Genomic DNA, 25,388 nt, shown 5'->3' with positions numbered 1-25,388 from the left:
ATTCTACCTCTGGACTGCTTTGCTCACTCTGCCTCTGAACTGCTTTGCTCACCCTGCCTCTGAACTGCTTTGCTCACCCTGCCTCTGGGCTGCTTTGCTCACCCTGCCTCTGAACTGCTTTGCTCACTCTGCCTCTGAACTGCTTTGCTCACTCTGCCTCTGAACTGCTTTGCTCACTCTGCCTCTGAACTGCTTTGTTCACTCTGCCTCTGAACTGCTTTGCTCACTCTGCCTCTGAACTGCTTTGCTCACTCTGCCTCTGAACTGCTTTGTTCACTCTACCTCTGAACTGCTTTGCTCACTCTGCCTCTGAACTGCTTTGCTCACTCTGCCTCTGAACTGCTTTGTTCACTCTACCTCTGAACTGCTTTGCTCACTCTACCTCTGAACTGCTTTGTTCACTCTACCTCTGAACTGCTTTGTTCACTCTGCCTCTGAACTGCTTTGCTCACTCTGCCTCTGAACTGCTTTGCTCACTCTATCTCTGAACTGCTTTGCTCACTCTGCCTCTGAACTGCTTTGCTCACTCTGCCTCTGAACTGCTTTGTTCACTCTGCCTCTGAACTGCTTTGCTCACTCTGCCTCTGAACTGCTTTGCTCACTCTGCCTCTGAACTGCTTTGCTCACTCTGCCTCTGAACTGCTTTGCTCACTCTACCTCTGAACTGCTTTGCTCACTCTGCCTCTGAACTGCTTTGCTCACTCTGCCTCTGAACTGCTTTGTTCACTCTGCCTCTGAACTGCTTTGCTCACTCTGCCTCTGAACTGCTTTGCTCACTCTGCCTCTGAACTGCTTTGCTCACTCTGCCTCTGAACTGCTTTGTTCACTCTGCCTCTGGACTGCTTTGCTCACTCTGCCTCTGAACTGCTTTGCTCTTCTGCCTCTGAACTGCTTTGCTCTTCTGCCTCTGAACTGCTTTGCTCACTCTGCCTCTGGACTGCTTTGCTCACTCTGCCTCTGAACTGCTTTGCTCACTGCCTCTGAACTGCTTTGCTCTTCTGCCTCTGGACTGCTTTGCTCACTCTGCCTCTGGACTGCTTTGCTCTTCTGCCTCTGAACTGCTTTGCTCTTCTGCCTCTGAACTGCTTTGCTCACTGCCTCTGAACTGCTTTGCTCTTCTGCCTCTGAACTGCTTTGCTCTTCTGCCTCTGAACTGCTTTGCTCTTCTGCCTCTGAACTGCTTTGCTCTTCTGCCTCTGAACTGCTTTGCTCACTCTGCCTCTGAACTGCTTTGCTTATTCTGCCTCTGAACTGCTTTGCTCACTCTGCCTCTTAAGTGCTTCACCCCTTTTTGGAAATATAATCATTGTGAAAAGCGCTATACAAGTAAACTTGAATTAAATTGAATATTAAAGAGATAAATTATTCCAAATAAATGAAAATTCTGCCATTAGTTTTTTAATATTTTTTATGCTGTGGAATGCAAAACAATATCTTTTGAAGAATGTTGTTAACTAGAAGCCATTGACATACTTTTTGGAAGTCAATGGCTTCTGGTTACCAACCTTTACAAAATACACTTGTATTCAACACTACAAAAAATAAACTCATTAATGTTTTGGAACTGTGAATTTCCATCTCTGGGAGAACTGACAGTTCAATGGAAAAAAAAATGTTTAAAAAACAGTTATTTTGAAGCAGTAGAAATGCTTAAACCAGCTCAGAAATGAGTAAATGTACTCTGGTAGTTTGTTAGCTGCCACTCAAATACTGGTAAGTGCATTTGAAATGTAAATGTGGCATTTGTCTATTTTTAAGTGGTGCTCTGTGAGCTTTGTAACTGTCTAAGTGTTATTTATGTCTTGTGGTTTTCACTGCAGACAGTTATAAATGCAGTGTGGCACTTCCTTTGACGATTGTTTTTCAAGAAACTGCATTTTTTCCTTCTTTTTTGCTAATACTTGACCCATTGATAGTTGCACTTTGATTTAGTGCCTTGTCATAGAATTTGCATATTGTTGTTTAGTCTGATTGCTTTAATTGTTCACCTCATTTGCAGGTGGCTTTGGCTAAAAGCTTCTGTTAGTGATTCATGTAATGGAAATGTAATATTTTGGTAAAAAAAACCTTTATATGTTAATGTTATTTTCTCTTTTTGCTCTCGCAGAGGATGAGGAACGAAGGATTGAGCAGTGGCACTCTCTCCAAGTCTTCCTCCTCTGGGATGCAGAGCTGTGGTGAGGAAGAGGGGGAGGAAGGCCCAGACTCTGTTCCTCTGCCGCCCCCTATGGCCATCCAGCAGCACAGCCTTCTGCATCAAGACTCCCAGGAGGACAAGGTAAAAGTCAAAGCATCACTAAAATCATCTGTGAATGCCGAATGACCTATGTTGTTTTTATTTTAAGACTACACTACGTTTATTTTAAACTTATGACTGTATATTGCACTAAATTAAATCAATAGTGTTTCAGGAAGTCAAACATGAAAACAAATTGATCTCTGGTATGTCTTTAACAACTAAAAACACTACTGTAGACAGTGTTGGGTGTAATTAGTTACAAAGTAGCTGGTTACTATAATTAAATTACTTTTCTGATGAAAAAGTAAAGTATCGGATTACTTTTTATTTTGTGTCAATCCGGTTCCACTCTAAAACACTTTTTTTTTGTGTCAAGATCCACTACAGGACATGATTTTAACCATTTAATTACCCCGTTCAAATTCTTCTTTCAACTTCTTTTTACATTAAAGATATAGTTCACCCCCCAAAAAATTTGTGTTCCCATTGTTCCAAACCAGTTTGAGTTTCTTTCTTATACTGATGAATGTAGAAAAAACATTGCAATAATTGATTTTATAGTATTTTTTGTTCCTACTGTGTGTTTCTTCCAATATTCTTCAGAATATCTTGCATAAGAAATAAAACATTTAGAACCACTTGAGTGTGAGTAAATGGGGAGTGAATGTTCATGTTTGGGTGAACTGTCCCTTTAAGTACGCATTTCAAATAGTGTTATATATCAGCCTATACCTTTAACCTATCTCTGAAGAAGACTAGTAAGGTTTCTGTTAGGCCTCTCTAACTGCTGTCTGTTTTCTCTTTGTTTCTTAATGTTCTCCAGCATTATGTTGATTTCTGTTCTGCCTCTGTTTTGTCTCAGTTTCCTTATCTCTCTATGTAGTTTTCTCTCCTCCACTTTTATCCTCCTCTTTCCTTCTTTTTTTTTGTACTTTTATACTTCACCTCATCCTTTTATATAATTTTCCTTGTCCGTCAGTTCGTTTGAATACTCCACACATGCACAGTTGTGCTTTGCTCAGTTTCTTGAGGCACAGAAACTGATCCTGTTCAGTATCATTTCCAAAAATATGAACTACTGAATGTTATAGCTTGAGAAAGCCTTTCTGTCCGTGACCTTTCATGTAACCCCTAATGGAGTATTCAGGAGTGTGTACAGTCACATGCGGTGGGCCATGTGTGCTCTTGCTCTTTACCCAAAACCCAAATCTTCCAAACCAAAGCACCTACTTCCGTTCCCTCTATATTAGCCCCTACCATTCTGAAATCAGCCGCTGATTGGCTGGCGAATCAGGAAACCACACAACAATTACCAAATTTGGACTGGAATGTTTCCGCCTTCAGTGTCTGAACGCTACGATGGTGAGCATCACTGCAGAATCACTTAATAAATGGATGATGATGGTTATAAATGACTTTTTAACCCCCATCTGAAACTAATCACTGATTAAGTTTAAATAATAATTCAACTATATAATCATAACCCAAAGGGGATGAACCAATCCTTACAAAACTTTCAAATCAATGAATAAACATGCAGGGCATTTAACATGCAGATTAGACATTACATGTAAATAATCAAGTTATGAACAAGCATTATTATTCCTGTTAAAAGAATAAACAACAAGGTGTAAAAATTGAGTATTAGTCCATTTGAGTATTAGTAGACTATCTGCTTAACATCTGTTGATACTGGCATTTAACAATTATTCAACCGACATTTAACTGAATATAAGAAACTTTGTAAGTACATGTCAACTTACACTAACCCCAACCCAAACCCTAACCCCAACCTAACAGTCAACTTATAATCTAATGAGAATTAGTTGGCATGTAGGTGCAATGTAACTAAAATTCAACAAACGGACCATCAAAATAAAGTGTCACCAAATAAAAAAGCTCAACATGTTAGTGATATACTAATGAGAATTATTCTTTCCTTTCTTGTTTGCATAGGCTGCTCGTTTATCTGGACGTCCTAGCAGCTCAGAGACACCAAGTGCAGCTGAACTGGTCAGCGCCATTGAGGAACTAGTCAAGAGTAAAATGGTAGGAGATCACAGTCCATCCTTTCGCATTGAATGCTTTGGCACTGTGTACTTAATTATCCTTCTCTTTCAGAATCTGGAGGACAGGCCCAGCTCTCTCCCTGTTGAACACAGAGACAGCACTAGTCCTTCCTGCAACCCGTCGGATAACTCCCTCTTGTCTTCCTCTTCTCCCATCGATGAGATGGATGAACGCAAGACTGGCTTCCTCAAGAGACGACAGTGCGTCTTATTTTATTCAAATATTCTTATAAAAGATACCTAGAAAAAAAAAACTAGAAGGTTACATTATTGGACGATTTTTATAAAACGTTAATGCTGTTTTAAATTCAGCAGTGAGTGCGGCTCTGTGCTCTTCCAAGAAACTATTAAACGCTAGTATGCTAACGTTGCCATGAGTCGCAAGTGTGTCCTCTATGGCGGCATCTTTCCTAACTTGTTTGACTGATTTAGAAGTCATTTTCTGCTTCCTAAGATGTCAAGTATATTTACCTACTACATTGGAATAAATTCAACTGATAGAGGATTATTAACTAGAACGAAAAAGTAATCTTTCGGGACATGTCAACACTACCTGATACAAGTCAAATTGAACTGCATCCCAATCATTACAAGACCTACTGGAACCCACATGGACTCAAGATTCTCACAGAGATCAGTCAGGTTTGGTGAAGGAAAAATCATGGTTTGGGGTTAGATTCAGTATGGGGCCGTGCGAGATATCTGCTGAGTGGATTGCAACATCAACAGCCTGAGATATCAAGACATTTGTGCTGCCCATTACATTACAAACCACAGGAGAGGGCAAATTCTTCAGCAGGATAGCGCTCCTTCTCATACTTCAGCCTCCACATCAAAATTATTGAAAGCAAAGAAGGTCAAGGTGCTCCAGGATTGGCCTGCCCAGTCACCAGACATGAACATTGCTGAGCATGCCTGGGGTAAGATGGAGGAGGCATTGAAGATGAATCCAAAGAATCCTGAAGAACTCTGGGAGTCCTGCAAGAACACTTTCTTTGCCATTCCAGATGACTTTATTAATAAGTTGTTTGAGTCATTGCAGAGATGTATGGATGCAGTCCTCTAAGCTCATGGAAGTCATATGTAACAAGACTTTTGTCTAAGTCAGACCTTACTTCAAGACAAAGATATTGAAATAAGAAAAACTCTGGTTAATTATAGTGAGTTAGGAATCATCTGATTGGATAATCCTCTCGAAATTAGTTTATAAATAAACTTCTCTTATAATAAGTCCAAAAACATTAGTAGGGTGAAACTAATTCAACAAACGGACAAAAGCACACTGTTTGAAAAAAAGCACACTGTTATACACTTACCGGCCCCTTTATTAGGTACACCTGTCCAACTGCTCGATAACGCAAATTTCTAATCAGCCAATCAATGGCAGCAAGTCAATGCATTTAGGCATGCAGACATGGTCAAGATGAGTTCAAACTGAGCATCAGAATAGGGACAAAAGGTGATTTAAGTGACTTTGAACTTGGCTGGTCTGAGGATTTCTGAAACTGCTGATCCAGTGGGATTTTCACGCACAGCCATCTCTAGGGTTTACAAAGAATGGTAACATTGCGCATATTTAGTTATGTTTCTTAATGATAAATTTGTACAAATACTGAATGTAATGGATTGTTTCAACCAGCCATCTTGGTTTGCTTGCTGTGTGAATATGAATATCTTTTCTCTCTTTGATTTTCAGCTACGTCCTGCTGGAACTGGTGGAAACAGAAAGAGACTATGTGAGAGACCTTGGTGCAGTCGTGGAGGTGGGCTCATATTCACTTCTTTTAACAAATACAGCAGTGAGATCACTATGGCGACCACATGCAACCGCATACATTCATTCAACTACTCGTAATTGGCAGATGCTGTCAGGGTTGAGTTCTGGTTGTTCAATAGCCTGTCTATCTAAGGAGATCTGTCTACTGCGGTTTTGTGAACCGATCACGTGATCTTTTTTGACTCTTTAAAAGTAACCCTGTGAATCTCATCAGCTGGCACAGGAAATGAAAATGGTGATGTGCCACACGTTCAGTATGGTGGCTCAGTAAAATAGCGTTTTGTATGTCGCTGTCACTATTGTAACCATGCACACGTGCACCTGCAGGGCTACATGAGCAGGATGAAGGAGGAGGGTGTACCCGATGACATGAAGGGCAAGGATAAGATTGTCTTTGGGAACATTCACCAGATATTCGACTGGCATAAAGAGTATGTGTCACCTCAGATGCAATATCAACATGCCCTACTTTCATTTCCTAACATGAATTATTTAAACCCTGTCTAGTTTCTTTCTTGCTGAGCTGGAGAAGTGCTTGGAGGACCCCGATAGACTCGCACCCCTGTTTGTCAGACAGGTAGGGAATGAATCATTGTGCTGGTTTAACCAGTGGTGCTGCTTCTTGAAAAAAAGCACACTATTATACACTTACCGGCCCCTTTATTAGGTACACCTGTCCAACTGCTCGATAACGCAAATTTCTAATCAGCCAATCAATGGCAGCAAGTCAATGCATTTAGGCATGCAGACATGGTCAAGATGAGTTCAAACTGAGCATCAGAATAGGGACGAAAGGTGATTTAAGTGACTTTGAACGTGGCTGGTCTGAGGATTTCTAAAACTGCTGATCCAGTGAGATTTTCATGCACAGCCATCTCTAGGGTTTACAAAGAATGGTCCGAAAAAGAGAAAATATCCAGTGAGCGGAAGTTCTGTGGCCGCAGATGCCATGTTGATGCCAGAGGTCAGAGGAGAATGGCCAGATTGGTTCGAGCTGATAGAAAGGCAACAGTACCTCAAATAATCACTCGTCACAATCAAGGTATGCAGAAGAGCATCTCTGAACGCACAACACATCCAACCTTGAGGTGGATGGGCTACAGCAGCAGAAGACCACACTGGGTTCTACTCATGTCATCTAAGAACAGGAAACTGAGGCTACAATTTGCACAGGCTCGCCAAAATTTGACAATAGAAGATTGGAAAAACGTTGCCTGATCTGAAGAGTCTTAATTTCTGCTGCAACATTTGATGGTGGGGTCAGAATTTGGCATCAACAACATGAAAGCATCAATTCATCCTGCCTTGTATCAACGTTTCAGGCTGCTGCTGGTGGTGTAATGGTGTGAAGGATATTTTCTTGGCACACTTTTGGCTCATTAGTACCAACTGAGCATCGTGTTAATGCCACAGCCTACCTGAGTATTGTTGCTGACCACGTCCATCTCTTTATGACCACAGTGTACCCATCTTCTGATGGCTACTTCCAGCAGGATTAAACGCCATGTCATAAAGCCTGAACCATCTTTGTTTTCTTGAACGCGACATTGAGTTCACTGTACTCAAATGGCCTCCACAGTCACCAGACATCAATCCAATTGAGAGCCTTTGGTATGTGGTGGAACGGGAGATTCGCATCATGGATGTGCAGACGATAAATCTGCAGCAACTGCGTGATGCTATCATGTCAATATGGACCAGGAATATTTCCAGTAGCTTGTTGAATCTATGCCACGAAGAATTAAGGCAATTCTGAAATCAAAAAAGGTTCCAACCTGGTACTAGTAAGGTGTACCTTATAAAGTGGCCGGTGAGTATATAACTATGCAGCAAAAAGAACCAACCTAGGTATTATAACTGCTTTTATCATTGTTAAACTAATATTTCACCAAAAAATGTAAATAATATCATAATTTGTTCGCTCTTAAAGCAACACTCCTTTTATTTTTTTAAAGAAAATAGGCTTATTTTACAACCATTAGCATCTCGCTCATTATTACGCCAGAATGAGAGTATAGTTCCTAGTCATTAGACTTAGAAAATAGGCACTTTTTTCTTTTAGTCTTAGTACATGTAATTAGAGAAAAGTCTAGCTTTAAATAGAAAAATTATCTAAACTCTTTGGTCATATTTGAGAAAGATGCTAATGGTCAAATCCAATCCAATGATCTGTACTAAGCTAAGCTAAAAGTGCTCCTGCCAGACCCGGAGATGTGGATTATTGTATAAAAATTTTTTTTATTTAAACGTTATCATTGTCAACAGTTCTCACCTCTACTATGCCTATATCCTGTGTGATCTGTGTTGCTAGAGTTGTGGTTTTCTCACAAAACTGGGGTCTTTTGAAAATGCAATTACAGGAAAAGTTCCAAAGTTGCAGTTTGCACTGTTATTTTCAGAACATGGCGCAGCTGCCAAAGTGTTTCTTTCTCACAAATATGCAATGAAATCTGCTAATATCTTAATGAATTAGATCGGAAATAAATGCCTGGCAACCCAATGAGCATTTTAAATAAGCAGACCATCAGTTATTCCCAATCTGAACAAGATACTAAGAAGTGGTGTTTGGTTTGTGCAAAGTCAATGAGAACTTTAACATGTATACTGTATCTATGAGTATGAGTATTACTAAAAAAATCTTAGAAGCCTTTTAACCTTTCCATGGTTTTGGAAAAAGAAATTGACTCTGATTGGACAAGGAAAAATGAGCTACTTTTCATTCCTTTTGAGTGGGTGGGGCTGGACCTGGCAACCCTATGTGTCATACAGTATTTCTAATGCAGTTCTCTTTAGAATATGAACCCCAAGTGTTTTAAATATTAATATTTTTCTACCATATACCATCAATTCAATTCATTAACCCACTAGAGTCATACAGATTGCTTTTATTATGGATGGACTATAACAGTGTTCAATGATGGAACAATAAAGTTGCACCCCAGCTGTTGTTATTGTTGCATAATCTATTTTAGCACAGCTAGAAAGATGTATTGATCAATCAATATGAGGTGTTTACATGATGACTGAGTCATAATGTTCTGTAAATGAAACTGTACTTTGTTACAGGAACGTAGACTACACATGTACATCGTGTACTGCCAAAACAAGCCCAAATCTGAGCACATTGTTTCGGAGTACATAGACACGTATTTTGAGGTAAGACTCCAGTCACTGCCTACATCCTTCTTGACATTTAACCATGAGTCATGAAAACTGAGACAGACTCATAACCACACTCACATCTCATCTTTTTGTTTTTGCTTGTAATTTCATCAGGATTTAAAGCAGAGGTTGGGCCACAGGCTACAGATCACAGATCTACTGATTAAACCAGTGCAGCGGATCATGAAATACCAGCTTCTGCTAAAGGTCGGATATGGAAATTACTAGGGGTGTAACGATACACTCAGCTCACGATACGATGTGTATCACGATATAATGTTCACGATTCGATATGCATCACGATATTTTGAATAAAAATTGAAAATTAAACTGAAATGCAAATTTTACCAAGTAAATTATTTTTTATGTATTTCTTTTGTTTCAACTTGTTAAACTGAACTTTCTTTAAGAAAATAAATTAAACAGGCCTGTCTCTGGAAAATAAAACAATTTAAAAACTTCTTTAAAATATTATTGAAATGACAGAGACAAAATTAAGGAACAATTTAAGTAAAGGTGCAAAAAAATAAGCTTTCTATCCAATTGAATTTAACAGTAAGTGCTTAAGGCTTTGCTTGGTATTTAATTCATATTTAATTAAATTCATTTAAAGATATCTCTAATTACAATTGTGACTAGTCAAAACTCATTTAGAGATATCTGCAAATATTTTTCAATGGAAGTCAATGGAGGAATATGACTAGTCATAATATATTTGCAGATATCTCCAATCTGATTTTGTACTAGTACAATTGTAATTGCAGATGTAATTTAGAGATATCTCTAAATATATTTATGGATAGTCAGAACAAAGGTTTAAATGCTAAAACGGCTTGCCATGCGCGTGCGTCTATCATAGTCCGCCCTCTGTAGTAACAGCTCACGGTCAGCGCACGTCATGTGTGATTTTGCGGCGGGAACATTATATGAAGACAGAATTAAATTTTAGGGTGAATTGTACCTTATAAATACAGTATGTGACTCTTTCAACACCATTAGGAGGTATCCCTGTCGCTGTGCAAAGTATGTAAATCACTGTGAAGACTTTAAAACTTAGGGTGTTTGACCCAATATGCGTGTCAAAAAGCGGACGAGTCTAAAGCAATGACTGTACAACCGAAATGTTGCCAGACGTCTGATTTTGAGAGGATGGGCCATCCTCTATTTCAGCTCCACTCATCTTGGTCTGCTAACATTACTGCTGCTGCAATCTGAACTCACGTGCGACAGCAGGTGGAACGTAGCTCACGTGCAAACAGCTCAACTAATAAGAGAAAACGGACGTCATATCGTAATCAAATCGTCATAACGCCACGATGCATGTGACATTTTTGCATCGCAATAAATCGTACAACGATAAATCGTTACACCCCTAGAAATTACAGTATATAATATACTGTAGTCTCAAGCTTATATGAAGAAACTATATTGAGCAATGAGATTTCTAGCTTTGCATCATGCATTAATGATTGTTTCTTGCTGCTTTTCTTGTTTACTTATTTTAGGATTTACTCAAGTTCACCAAAAAGGCTGGGTTGGACACTGTAGATTTAGAGGTAAGTGTGTGTGTTTCTGATTTGGTGGTTTATAAATGTGTATAATGACATGGGTATGACCTGGGTGTTGAGGTGGTTTATGAGAACATGTCCTGTGTCCTCAATTTGCTACAGGTTTCCTGTAAGAGTTGTGTTTAGGTTTAGGGTAATGTAATGTGAGTGGTTTTTAGAGTTAAAAAGTAAGCCAATAAACACAAATGTCCTTGTAAATCAACAAACAAAGTGTATGTACTTGTTTATGTAGTTTAAGAAGACGATTATTTATGCCATGGGTATAATCTATGTGCCCGTTATTGAGGTAATTTAGCAAATGTTTTGCGCCCTGTAAATCAAAGCTCTTCAAATTCATACATAACAAGGTTTTTTCTTTTTAAAATTGCCACAGGTTTCCGGTGAGTTTCGGTTAGGGTTAGAGTTAGGCAAATTTGATATTGTGTTTTTTTTTTATAGTATAAAATACATAGCAATAATGGATCCCAATAGACACAAGTGTCCTTGTAAACCACAAAACAATTGCAATTGTCTGTATGTTAGTGATGTAACAATATTGTAAATACCGTCATAACGCAATAGTAATTTTTTTCAATATTACCTCAGGCGCATGACTCAATAATACTATATTTCTGAGAAAAGTTTGCTTAGGCGAATGAAGCGAACGGGAGGTAGCGGGAACTACAATTCCCTTCAGCCTAGGCGTGGCCATCATCCTTTGCGGTCTGTTGTCACTACAGATCCAGTAATGCGGAAATGGAGTGTGTTGCTAGTAGCGGGGAAGAAAAAGAGCTGAAAATGATCCAACCTAAAGCAGGTTTTAAATCGGATGTGTGGAAGCATTTCGGTTTCTTTCTAAAACGATACGAAAAAGTAGAAAATGTGACAAAGAAAAAAACTGTATGCAGGCACTGCCAGACTGTGGTGAAATATATGTTGGGAAATACGACTAAAAACAGTCATGGGGACTGCAGAACACAACACACTTGTTAGATTGATGCAGACATTGACTTGTACCGCAAAGAGACCTCTATCTCACTCATGGCTTGTCCTCTCAAGTGGTGGAAAGACAATGCACAACATTACCCACTGCTGTCGACCTTGGTTAAATCATATCTCTCTGTCCCAGAAACCTCAGTCCCAAATGAGAGGGTTTTATTTTTCTGTTGCAGGGGACATGCCCAGAGATCCCAACTTTTACCAGATTATAGTTATATGATAATTTTCCTTAAAAACCCATCTCTATCTAAATGAGTGAGTGAATAAATGTTGAATGCGAGGAGTTTTCAACAATACTAAATTGAAACTTTATTTTTTTTATATGGTTTAATAGTTTTTTGTTATTAAAATTGAAAAATTGAAGTTCCTGTTTCAAAACTTACAGATAGATGGCTAATTTGTATGTCATTGATATGTTTAGTGCTAAGGTAAATAAACACTTTTGGCACTTTTTTTGAGTCTTTTTATTAGTTTTGTTTTTCCTGTAAATTATTCAATAAATACTGTACCGTGCCATTCATACCGAGGTATTATCGTACCGTGAAATTCTGATACCGTTACATCCCTACTGTATGTACTTTATGTGGTTACGGGGACACTACATTGTTTAATGAAATAATTATGACCTAGGTGCATATTATTAAGGTAGGTTAGGACATTCTTTGTGTCCTTGTAACTCAAAGAGCTTCAAATTCTTACTTAAGATGGTCTTTTGTCATCTAAAAAATGCCACAGGTTTCCAGTGAGTTGCAGTTAGGGTTAGGCAAATGCGATGTATGCATTATTTGTATAGTATAAAATACAACATTCTTCAATGTAATGACTATGACTTAGGTGCACATTGTTAAGGTAGTTTACCACATGTTTTGTGCCCTGTAAATCTAAGCTCTTCAAATTTATACTTAATAGGATTTTGGGTCATTTAAAAATTGCCACAGGTTTCCCGTGAGAGTTGCAGTTATTGTAAGATTTAGGGTTAGACATATGTAATATGCATGCTCTTTATATAATAAAAGATACATAACAATAATGGATCCCAATAAACACAGGTGTCCTTGTAAACCATGAAAACAAGCGTCCTTGTACACAAAAAAATAAAAATAAAATAAAAACAATTGTGTGTTTGTATGTACTTATTTATGTGGTTTACGAGTACACAACATTGCTTGATGTAGCGAGTATGATCTAAGGGCACATTATTAGGGTAGTTTAGGTCATGCTTTGTGTCCTTGTAATTCAAAGTGCTTCTAATGCATGCTTTACAGGGTCTTTTGTCATTTTTAAACCCTAACTGCAACTCTCAAAGGAAACCTGACTTTTAAGGAATCAGATTTACAATTTAGTTGATGGGATTTAGTTGATGGGAAATAAGTAGATTGTGTATGCTATAAGGGCCAGACCATAATATTACTACACACATCATAGTGCAAACCTTAAACGATGTCCTAGAAAGCAAACCACTAAGCAAAACCCTAGTACCACCTCCAACACCATAATATTATCATAGCAGATTTACACATGCATGCACAAGTTGCCAGTTTTTTTTAGAAAATGTAAGAAATGTATATAGTTGTTAATATTGTTTTATCTACACAAACTCTTCACAGAAAGCGGTGGAGGTGATGTGTGTTGTTCCTAAGCGCTGCAATGACATGATGAATGTTGGACGCCTCCAAGGGTTTGATGTAAGTTGCATTTCTTTCTTCCTTTACAAAAGTTTGTGTGTTGGGGTGAAGGTAAAACACATCCAGTTGATAGTTCTGTGTGAATGATTTGGCAGGAATGTCCAAGTGCAGTTCAGGTTACTAACACAGATGTGCACAAATCAAATCAAACCAAGATAGAAGGACTTTTCATCACCCTATGAAAAGAGTTCAGAAGAGTTTGTTGGATGCCTGACAAAATAATTAACATTCCACGCAATTAAAACAGCGGCCTTGCCTTAAAAAAAAACTGAACCATCACACTTTACACTATTTCAGCCTACACTGCATAAATTCATTCATTCATTCATTTTCTGGTCGGCTTAGTCCCTTTATTAATCCGGGGTCGCCACAGCGGAATGAACCGCCAACTTATCCAGCAAGTTTTTACGCAGCGGATGCCCTTCCAGCCGCAACCCATCACTGGGAAACATCCACACACACATTCTCACACACACACTTATACACTACGGACAATTTAGCCTACCCAATTCACCTGTACTGCATGTCTTTGGACTGTGGGGGAAACCGGAGCACCCGGAGGAAACCCACGCGAAGGCAGGGAGAACATGCAAACTCCACACAGAAACGCCAACTGAGCCGAGGTTCAAACCAGCGACCCAGCTTGCTGTGAGGCGACAGCACTACCTACTGCGCCACTGCCTCGCCCTGCATAAATACATTTAAAACATTTAATGGAATATAACATATAAAGAAAATTTAATTATGTACATTTATTGGGCTGTACGATATTGTAAAATCTGGCGTTGTAATATTTAATTTTTGGGCCTGAATTCTTTAAGTTCTCACGCAGTCAAAAGATCCCAAAAATTCAAAACACAACAAGAACAGGAAACACGGAGTAGTGCACACAACAACAGTGAAACAAGACTGAGTTAAGCCACGGTCACACTGCACTTGTATCCTCATAGACATCCATTCATACGCACTCGAATGCGGCAGACCGAAAACGCAAGCTTGTTCAACAAGTTTCGCAGTTCACTGCGTCGCAATGTTCAAACTTGGTGAACTCTGACCTGCAAAATCGCATCACGTGACTGTGTGAGACCAATCAACGGTCATAACATGACCTCTTTGTACAGAAATTTAAATTATAGACCAATCGCTCGCTTTTTTTTAATGTCTAATCATCTTGTTTAATCCCGCACCCTTTCACAGCACCATACGACAAAATTTCACATGCTCAAACTCTAATGTGACTGTTGCAAGCGAATATGGTGTTTATATAGTGCGTGTAATCAGTGTAAATGATGTGCAGTTGTGTGTGAGTGTCTGTGTTCAGATAGATATCAGCTGTATCAGATAATCTGAATGAATGCAAAGCATGATGGGATGTGTAGTTAGGGTTAACGCCAACCTGATTTCACCAAGTAGGGCATGTTTCTGAATTAACTTCTGTGTTGATTGTGGAATAACATTCCAATCAGCCAATCAGAATTAAGGGATATGTTTACGGTTAAGTTTAGGCTTACGGTTAGGTTTATGCACTTCTACATGATTGTTATCCAACTTTTATTCCCCTCTGAATAATTTACAGTTATGGTTGGGTTTAGGGGTAAGGAATGCACTACCTGACAAAAGTCTTGTCATTGATCCCAGTTGTTAAAGCAACAAATATTAACTTGACTTCTAATTGATCATTTGGAAAGTGGCAGAAGGTTAATTTTTCAGATGAATCATTTGTTGAACTGCACCCCAATCATCACAAATACTGCAGAAGACCTTTTGGAACCCGCATGGAAACAGAAATCAGTCAAGTTTGGTGAAGAAAAAAAATCATGATTTGGGGTAACATTGAGTTTGGGGGTGTGCGAGAGATATGCAGATTGGATGGCAACATCAACGGCCTAAGGTATCAAGACATATTGCTCCATCTCATACTTCAGCCTCCACATCAAAGTTCGTGAAAGCAAAGGTCAAGGTGCTCCATGATTGGCCAGCTCAGTCACCAGACATAACCATTATTAAGGATGAATCCAAAGACACTTTATGAACTCTAAGAGTCCTGCAAGAACGCTTTCTTTGCCATTCCAGATGACTTTATTAATACGTTATTTGAGTCATTACAGAGATGTATGGGTGCAGTCGTCCAAGCTCATGGGAGTCATACACAATATTAATACTTTTTCCACTGCAGCATGACTTTATATTCTATACTGTACATTATTTCTGTTAAATGACAAGGCTCTTGTCTAAGCAAAGTCAGACCTTACTATCCTAATTAAATAAAATCAAGACATGATCCTATCCTTTGCCTTTCATATAAGCCACTTCTGATACCAAATGATCAAGAGAAGTCAAGTTATTATTTGTTGTTCCTAAAACTTGCATGGATGAGAAGACTTTTGACTTTTGTCAGGTAGTGTAAGTATGGATTACATTTTTGAACAAAAAAGATGTTCCAGGATCAACATAGATGTTAATCCAGGATTGCATCTTACGTGGCAAAATCATGACGTGTGCTCCGGGTGAATGGCTGGAGAAATGTTCATAAAGCTGGAGTGTCCACCAGACTCACTAGAGGGCACTCCAGCTTTATGAACGTTAGTCCTGATGACTGTATGATGTAACACACACACACACACACACACACACACACATATATATATATATATATATATATATATATATATATATATATATATGTTATGTCAAAATAGACGTTTAATTTGGATGCGATTAATTGCAATTAGTCTTTGCCCAGCATTAATCTGACCAAAGTTTGCTATTCCTAGTCATTTACCCATAGGCATCCTAAAACAATCACAGAAAAGAACTTGTGTTTGTGTGTTTTTGCTTTTAATCTAAGCATTCTAGTGATCTCTGTGCTATGTTTGTTCAGGGTAAAATTGTAGCCCAGGGTCGACTGCTTCTTCAGGATACCTTCATGGTCTCAGATCAGGATGGTGGTCTTCTTTCTCGCTTGAAGGAGAGACGCATCTTCCTCTTCGAGCAGATAGTTATCTTCAGCGAGCCTCTGGATAAAAAGAAGGGATTTTCTATGCCAGGCTACCTTTTTAAGAACAGCATAAAGGTATGTAGGTATAACCACTGCTGTAAAAAAAAAACACTGTGGCACAACATAGACCTTATAAATCCATGTCACTCTTTTCCTGCAGGTCAGTTGGCTGGGTCTAGAGGAAAGTCCTGACAATGACCCTTGTAAGTTTATTTTGACCTCAAGGTCATCGGCTGGCAGTTTAGAGCATTACGTCCTCCATTCCTCCAACCGGGTGGTTTGCCAGACCTGGATCCACCAGATCAGCAGCATCCTGGAGAACCAGAGAAACTTCCTTAATGGTATTATTCAGACAGTGTCCTTTAAACTAATCGTCATAAATATTTTTAATAATTATTAACTTTTATAGCTTTGCTACATTCATTCAAGAGGATTTGTTTGATGATTTACATGTTTTAACCAACCAGAGTTAGGTGTAATTATTTACAAAGTAACTAACTACTGTCATTTAATTACTTTTCTGCTAAAGTAAACTATGGGATTCATTTGAATTAGGTAATTTAATGAAAAGGTCATTTATTACAGTTACTTATCATGTACTTGCATTAAATGCATGTAAATAAATTTAACATTAGTGTATAAAGCAGAGGAAATATTTTTTGTTTTACAATATGTTTTGTCAAATAATTGTATTTTTAAGTAAAGAAGATTGAATTCATCTCTGATGATTGTACATGCCTAAATAAGTAAAGAAATTACAAAATATAAGGTATAGATTCAAAGAAGCAAAGTACATGTGTGTATTTATATACTAGGGATGTCAAAATGAATTGATTCATAGATGCACTGTGATGCAGACACAAACAATTCGGTATCGGTTCAGTAGTAATCATAACCAGTTATTATGTACTGACGTCATTATATATATACATTTGTCAATATATGGTATGTGTGAAATATATGGTGTCTCTATTTTAAAATGTTTTTAAGTGTTATGTGCCCTACATTGTTTAAATAAAACAAAAAATTCCCGTTTGACTAAAGAATTTAAAGAGTTTAATGTCAGTTATCTATGCCTTTATCTATGATTTTAAGAGTCAAATTACTTGAGTAATTCAATTACTTTTCAGACAAAGTAATAAGAGCAGTAATTTAAATACAATTGGATAATATAATTAGTAATTAGTGATTTAATATCTTCTTGGAAGTAACTTGCCCAACACTGTATTCAAAAATGTGTATGTTGTCTTATCAGCACTGACTTCACCCATTGAATACCAACGGAATCATGTTGGCTCAAGCGGCCTGGCCGGACCCAGCAGCAGTGGACTTCCAGGGGGAAGCAGCAGCTCCTCGATGGGTCCTGGTTGTGGCTCCCGGTCACGAGCTTCTCGAATCCCTCAACCTTCCTCTCGTCTCCCCCAACCCGTGCAGCATCACCATGCCCCCGCCCCAGATGACCGCACTTCAGGTACGTGCCCTCCTCCTATTAAGGACCTAAACGGTGAGGTCCCTAGGATGCGGGTACTGGAGAGCCCATTGAAGGAGCTGCGTGAGGAAGCCCAATCAGGGACGCCCATTCCAAGAGCGACAGTCGCACCCCTGTCTCTCACCCTAACAAAACCCCGTCTCAGAGCCCCCTCGCCCATCCTCCCCTCCTTGAACCCTCAGAACTTTACTACCTTCGCACCGAGCATGCCAGCCCAGAAGGGCTCTGCATTTTGGGCGTGTATGCCAGCCTCACCGACTGGCAGGCCTGGCTCATACACAGAGCAGAGTGACACGTTAAGTCGCAACCAGTTTCAAACACGCAGGCACTCCGCCCACAGTAAAGAGTTGGACCGCATCAGTACTTGCTCTTCTACCAGTGAGCAGTCCCTGCACTCCACTTACAGTAATGGGGTAAGAGCAAAACTCTAGCTCCTGGCTTCAGCAAGGCCTGCTTCACCTCCACCTCCAGCTTTGTACTAACCTGCTGAGGTGTTCGTATTTGCGTTGTCCTGGAAATAAAAACTTCTCACAGGCTCTTGTGGATATTAACTGGCCTGGTTTGACTGTGCTGAGCAACTAACAATCTACACTGTTAACCAGGATAACTCCTCGTGAGTTTCTCTGAAACTCAAACATTCCTGGACTATCCCTGCTGATTCTGTCTTTGCTTTGAACTGAAAGGATTTTCTCGTTCTAACCGCCTGTGAATTTCTAATATGCAGCGATTAAGAGCACATAAACAAGCTAACTAACAATTACTAATGCCTTTTCTTTTTAACCCGCTTGCAGCTTTTTTTGACAGATTTAAAAACAAATGTTTTTTGAGCTGAGGTGGGACTTTTTAAAACAAAAGCTAATAATTCCATCAATCGTTTTTTTTTTTTTTTTTGCAAACCAGAAGCTTGTGGTGTTTGCATTTAACATCACAAGCTTCTAGTTTGCAAGGACAATTGTCAATAATACTGGAAAAAATTGGGTATGTCCTTAAATGCAGAATAGCTCATCAATACAGTCTGTCCATTTCCTGAAAATAAAGAAATAAATATTATATATAATAATAATAATGTATAAAAGAAAAAATGTATATAATAAAGTTTTAAGAACAAATTTCTAATAGCTAGTTTCTTTTGTCTTCTCTATGATGACAGTACATAATATTGTATTAGTTATTTTGCAAGATACACTGGTATTTAGCTTGAAGTGCAATCAACAGGGTGTTCGCAGGGACTTAAAAAGTCTTAACATTTCTTAAATTAAATTAAACTTGAATTTAAAAAAACTTCAACTTTAAATTCCGAATTTTAGACCTCAAATTTGCTGAAATAATGTGTTGTAGGTCTTTAAAATATTTTTAACAGGTCTTAAGTTTCCTATGTCCATTTAAAGTTACCCAGTCAAACAAACACCCATACAATCACCAGCAATACATACAGATCTTAATAACACTACTACAAATAATAAAATCTAAAAATTGTACTTACCGATATGGTTTAAATATCTTCCTTAAAATAACAATTGTTGTCATTGTTTTAACTGGGCCTTTGAAAATTTCCTTAGGGTTTAGCTTTGTGTAAATCTGAAATTTTAATTTATAATGGTCTTAGAAAGGTCTTGAAAGTCTTAAATATGTCTTGATAAAACCTGCAGAAACCCTGAATAAAAAGGCTTGTTAGCTTGACCAACTAATTTGGTTAACTAGGTATATTAGCTTAGCTAAGCAAGTCATTGGACAACAGTGGTTTGTTCTGTAGCCAATCAAGATAAATGATAATAATAATTGAAGGGGTCTAATAATATTGACCTTAGTAGTTTAATCTAAATATTATACTTTATGCTTTAGCAGGCCACTAGCAAATGATGGTCTCAAAGGTAAAATGCATGGACCTAAAAGTCAAACAACGATTTAAGTTTCTGTTAACCTACAGCACCTTAAGGGGAAATCCCACTAGTGGCAATTTTCAGTAATAAAAGGCAAGGAGTCATTCATTTTAAATAGAAGTAGGCTATCAGAGACAAAGTGATCAATAGACACCGTGAATAAATGCTCTAGCAAATATGAGTAGGGGTATAGACATCGAAACTCACATCATCCACCTCATGATACACTTAGTACAGCATCTAGATAACATCAAACTCTTAATATGAACAACTCGTAGGAGGATCTTGTAAACTAAAATGACTTTGCTTTGTAAATGAACTTTCCTAGAACTGCTCTCACTTGCATCATTCTTGCTCTCTGGCATGTCCAGCTCACTAAATGTCTTGAACATACTTCAAAAGAACATCACGCTTTTATGCTAATACTGTGTGTACGTTTCTGCTGTCAGAGTGAAAGCAGCAGCAGCAGCAGTGTGTCCACCATGTTGGTGACCCAGGACTACGTGGCTCTAAAGGAGGATGAGATCAGCGTATATCAAGGAGAAGTTGTGCAGATATTGGCGTCTAACCAGCAGAACATGTTTCTAGTATTTCGTGCCGCCACAGAACAAGGCCCAGCAGCTGAGGGCTGGATCCCCGGCTACGTTCTGGGTCACACCTCCATCATCATTCCCGACTACCCTGATGGAACCCTCAAGTGAGGATTATTAATTGTTATTTGTTATATAGACAGACTGTTCAGTCAGATCTAAAGTGAAGACACACCATAAGTCTTCATAACTGAGTAAACTATGTTTACCAGTTCTCATGTATCATGGCTGTAGCAAGGACAATGATAATACGCAGCTCATGGAAATAGTACCCAGTTAGCTAAATAGGTAAATTATGTTAACCAGTACTTTCTTAGGTAAATACATTGTACAGTAAGTGCCAGATATTATTATGTTACTATTAAACAGTTGCATTTTACCATTTTTTAATCAGTTAAACAGTTGCGTTTAGTCAATCTCCGGGCCTGGTGGTAAAACTTTTCTAGCTTAGCTTAGCATAGATAATTGAATCAAACTGTTAGCATCTTGTTCAAAAATGTAAAAAATAGATTTGTTAGTTTTCCTTAATTTTCAGTTTAAAGCTAGAGTCTTCTATAGTTGCTTCATTAAAACATTATATTCTCACTCAGGCGTAATGATCAAGCAACTTTTGCTGCTGTACCTTGGCTGTAGCAGGCACAATAATATTAAGCAGCACATGTAAATAGTCGCCAGTTAGGTAACTGGGTAAATTATGTTAACCAGTACTCTCTTTGGTAAATACATTGTATAGTAAGTGCCAAATATTACTATGTTACTATTAAGCAGTTGCATTTTACTATTTTTGAATCGTTCAGCCGATCTCCGGGTCTTGCGGTAACACTTTTTAGCTTAGCTTAGCATAGATCATTAAATCAAACAGTTAGCATCTAGCTCAAATGTAAAAAACAGGAAGAGTTTGGATAATTTTCCTTAATTTTCCATTTAAAGCTTGAGTATTCTGTAGTTACTTCATTAAAACACTAATTCTCACTCAGGCGTAATGATCAAAGGACTTTGCTGCTGTAATGTAGCTGGCATAAAATTACGCAGCACATGAAAATAGTTCCTAGTCAGCTAACTAGGTTAAATTTAAAATATTATACTATATTATATTATTCATTGATTTTTTTGTCGGATAAGTCCCTTTATTAATCCGGGGTCACCACTATATTATATTATATTATATTATATTATATTATATTATATTATATTATATTATATTATATTATATTATATTATATTATATTATATTATATTATATTATACTATACTATATTATATTATATTATATTATATTATATTATACTATATTATATTATATTATATTATATTATATTATATTATATTACATATCTCCAGATAGATTTTTAGTGGAGTAATTACTTAAATTACAGTCCTTTCATTAAACAGATCTATTGTAAAACTTGTAGAACTGTGTTCCAGTTTTTTGGCTAACTTTATCCTATGTTTGATGTGTTTGAATTCCTTTTAAAGCTTGGAATGCAGCATAACACATGGTATTCTACAGTATTTAGATATATTAATTACTAAACCTCAGTAATCTAACCAAACACACAGATATCTAATGTATGAAAATACATGCAAATTACATACATGACACACAAGTTCATAATTGGATTTTCCATGTATTTCTAAATGGGAATGCATTACTTATAACATTTTAAAGCAAAGTAGTGAAATACATTTGTAAAAAAAAAATGACCTTTCCAGCCATAGTCTCAAAACCATAATATATGTCACACTTAAACAGGATACTTAGTGTATAAGAATTTACAGGGTTTTATTTTTAAAGAGACAGTTCACCCAAAAATTAAAATGTATTCACTATTTATTAAGTCTTAAGTGGTTCTAAACTCACGAAAGCTGAAAACTTGTAACCATTGACATCAATAGTAGGAAAATCAAATACTATGGACGTAAATGGTTACAAATTTTAAGCTTTCTTCAAAATATATTGTCTTTAATGTTCGACAAAAGAAAGAAATATTTAAAACAAGTAAATGGTGTGTAAACAATGGCAGAATAGTTTTGGGGGGGGGTGAACTGCCCCTTTAATAAAATGAAAAATTAAGATATATAAGACTTATATAAAATATAAAACTTGTAAAAAAATTGACAAAAATAAAAGGAGACACTTTATTTTGAATACAATTATTGTTCTCAGTAAACAGGCAAATATATGAAGCATATAAATAGATGCTTTGTGAGATTGTGTTGATTCTGAAGTAACCACTTACTTCCCTAGTAGAAGCCACAGGTCTTTGAAGCATTCATCTAATATTAATAGTCCTGTACCTGTGAATTGGCTCGCTCAACGCTGCTGTTTTTGTCACTCAGGAAGTCTACATCATGGCACACAGCTTTACGCATTCGACGGAAGTCCGAAAAGAGAGACAAAGAGGGCAGAAAGGAAAGCAAAGCAGAAAATGGCTTTCGCAAGTCTAGAGATGGACCAGCAAATAAGGTTTCCGTAAAGGTAACACTGTAATCGCAGTCAAACTCATTATTTTTCAGGTTTTAAGCATTTCTGCAAATGACACGTTGCTTATTTGAACTCTTGCAGCTTCTGAATCCCAACTACATTTATGATGGTAAGAAACAATATTGTTGTTTCGTTCTTGGAAGTCTGTCTGAAAAGATTCAGACGAGCCTTCAGTCATAATGAAAACAGTGAAATGACAGTGTGTTTTTCTGAATTACCGGCAGCAGTTCCCCCAGAGTTTGTGGTCCCGCTTGCGGAGGCCGTGTGTGACAGAGGTGACAGTGTGACACTCCGCTGTAAGATCTGTGGGCAGCCCAAAGCCTCGGTCTGCTGGAGAGGGCCTGACCAGAGCACTCTCAGCAGCGGTGGAAGATACTCACTCACACACAGGTAAAAACACTGACTGCAGGTGGCGCTTTTACTCCGTCTTTCAAATCTAGTGTTAGAAATAGACATTTTGCTGCTTTTGTTATTAGTGTTAGCTGATGACACATGTTGCTATGCTAAATGTTCTAGTTTTAATTGTTGTCATGAGAACAATGAGCTATTTTACCTAAAGGGAAAGTTCACCCAAAATTAGCATTTTTACTATTTACTCACCCTCATGTGCTTGTAACCTTTTATGAGTTTATTTCTTCCATTGAAAACCTGTTACCATTGACTTTTTGTTGTAGAGAAAACAACTACTGTGGAAGTCAGTGGTTACAGATTTTTAGCATTCTTCAAAATATCTTCTTTTGTCCTATTTTAAATAGATGCATAGTTCACCCAAAATGATCATTTTCTCTATTTACTCACCCTCATGTGGGTGGACCATTTATGAGTTTCTTCTGTTGAATGGAAAATGAGATGTTTTGAAGAATGCTGAAAATTTTGTAGTAGGGAAAACGTAATTCACCTAATATCAAAAATTGTACTATTTACTCACCCTCATGTGGTTGTAAATATTTATGAGTTTCTTCTGTTGAATGCAAAAGAAGATATTTTGAAGAATGCTGAAAACATGTAACCATTGACTTTTTGTTGTAGAGAAAACAACTACTGTGGAAGTCAGTGGTTACAGGTTTTTAGCATTCTTCAAAATATCTTCCTTTGTCCTATTTTAAATAGTGGCATAGTTCTCACAAAATAATCGTTTTCTCTATTTACTCACCCTCATGTGGATGTATCCATTTATGAGTTTCATCTGTTGAATGCAAAATGAGATGTTTTGAAGAATGCTGAAAATTTTGTAGTAGGGAAAACGTAGTTCACCTAAAATCAAAAATTGTACTATTTACTCACCCTCATGTGGTTGTAAATATTTATAAGTTTCTTCTGTTGAATGCAAAAGAAGATATTTTGAAGAATGCTGAAAATATGTAACCATTGACTTTCGTAGTAGAGAAAACAAGTACTGTGGAAGTCAGTGTTTACATGTTTTTAGCATTCTTCAAAATATCTTCTTTTGTGCTGTTTTAATCAAGGGGATAGTTCACCTAAAAATGTAGTATTTACTCACCATCAGGTGGCTGTAAACGTTTATGTTTCTTTGAAAGCAAAATATGATATTTTGACGAATGCTGAAAACTTAACTATTGACTTTCATTGTAGAGAAAACAAGTACTGTGGAAGTCAGTGGTTACAGGTTTTCAGCATTCTTCAAATTATCTTCTTTTGTGTTGAACAGAGGAAAAGGTTTGGATTAGGTAAAGAATGATTAAATATTGGGCGAAGCAGTGGCGCAGTAGGTAGTGCTGTCGCCTCACAGCAAAGAAGGTCACTGGGTCCCCGGTTCGAGCCTCGGCTCAGTTGGCGTTTCTGTGTGGAGTTTGCATGTTCTCCCTGTGTTCGCGTGGGTTTCCTCCAGGTCCTCCGGTTTCCCCCACAGTTCAAAGACATGCGGTACAGGTGAACTGGGTAGGCTAAATTGTCCGTAGTGTATGAGAGTGTGTGTGAATGTGTGGGTGGATGTTTCCCAGAGATGGGTTGGGGCTGGAAGGGCATCCGCTGCGTAAAAACTTGCTGGATAAGTTGCCGGTTTATTCTGCTGTGGCGACCCCGGATTAATAAAGGGACTAAGCCGACAAGAAAATGAATGAATGAATGAGTTCATTAGACGCTGGATTCGAACCGAGTTCATGCTCGAACGTGTCAAAACATGTTACCATGCGTTTACCAGCTACGCTACTCACACTTTTAAAGACACTGTAACATTTTACATCTATAAATGACACTATTTCTTTTTTAATGTTCAAACCCAACTGTGTTAACCACATCAGCTAAACTCTCCCACTCTATTTTTTTCTTATGTTATTAATTCTCGAGGACAAACTTGCAAATAACACCGTTTTCCTCCGGTCTACCTCTGAAAGCAGCACCTCCAATTCACATTCTGTTCAAAGTTTCTCTTTTTGCTTGCTTTTGCCATTGCTTTTTCGTTGGGTTTTGCCAAAGTAGAGTCATTAGCATATTCATACGGGGGAGGA

The 25,388-nt window shown here is 37.8% G+C and overlaps 1 protein-coding gene across 33 annotated transcripts in view; it reads left to right on the top strand.

Annotated features, from left to right (window-relative positions):
* The window catches only part of triob (trio Rho guanine nucleotide exchange factor b), a 251,202-nt gene that overhangs the window by 213,232 nt on the left and 12,582 nt on the right, over positions 1 to 25,388 (top strand). For 11 of the 33 annotated variants that reach the window (XR_015510894.1, XR_015510895.1, XR_015510891.1 and 8 more), the window contains 17 exons: positions 2,108 to 2,278; positions 4,196 to 4,288; positions 4,361 to 4,509; positions 6,005 to 6,071; positions 6,413 to 6,516; positions 6,593 to 6,662; positions 9,152 to 9,241; positions 9,362 to 9,454; positions 10,753 to 10,803; positions 13,401 to 13,478; positions 16,360 to 16,551; positions 16,637 to 16,817; positions 17,732 to 18,378; positions 20,295 to 20,542; positions 22,776 to 22,914; positions 23,002 to 23,029; positions 23,145 to 23,310. Coding sequence is in view for 13 of the 33 variants with exons in the window: in XM_087286536.1 (XP_087142662.1) it covers positions 2,108 to 2,278; positions 4,196 to 4,288; positions 4,361 to 4,509; positions 6,005 to 6,071; positions 6,413 to 6,516; positions 6,593 to 6,662; positions 9,152 to 9,241; positions 9,362 to 9,454; positions 10,753 to 10,803; positions 13,401 to 13,478; positions 16,360 to 16,551; positions 16,637 to 16,817; positions 17,732 to 18,378; positions 20,295 to 20,542; positions 22,776 to 22,914; positions 23,002 to 23,029; positions 23,145 to 23,310 (2,567 nt within the window). In the remaining 20 variants the exon portion in view is untranslated. Of the gene's footprint in view, positions 1 to 2,107; positions 2,279 to 3,062; positions 3,437 to 4,195; positions 4,289 to 4,360; positions 4,510 to 6,004; positions 6,072 to 6,412; positions 6,517 to 6,592; positions 6,663 to 9,151; positions 9,242 to 9,361; positions 9,455 to 10,752; positions 10,804 to 13,400; positions 13,479 to 16,359; positions 16,552 to 16,636; positions 16,818 to 17,731; positions 18,379 to 20,294; positions 20,543 to 22,775; positions 22,915 to 23,001; positions 23,030 to 23,144; positions 23,311 to 25,388 lie in introns of those variants that run through there. The other 22 variants (XR_015510907.1, XR_015510906.1, XR_015510900.1 and 19 more) reach the window with 6 other exon arrangements.

This window comes from Danio rerio, chromosome 16 (genome assembly GCF_052040795.2).
Source record: "Danio rerio strain M-AB ecotype USA chromosome 16, GRCz13ab, whole genome shotgun sequence".
NCBI lineage: Eukaryota > Metazoa > Chordata > Actinopteri > Cypriniformes > Danionidae > Danio > Danio rerio.
The sequence above is the reverse complement of the archived record's forward strand: the minus strand, read 5'-3'. Positions and strand labels throughout refer to the sequence as shown.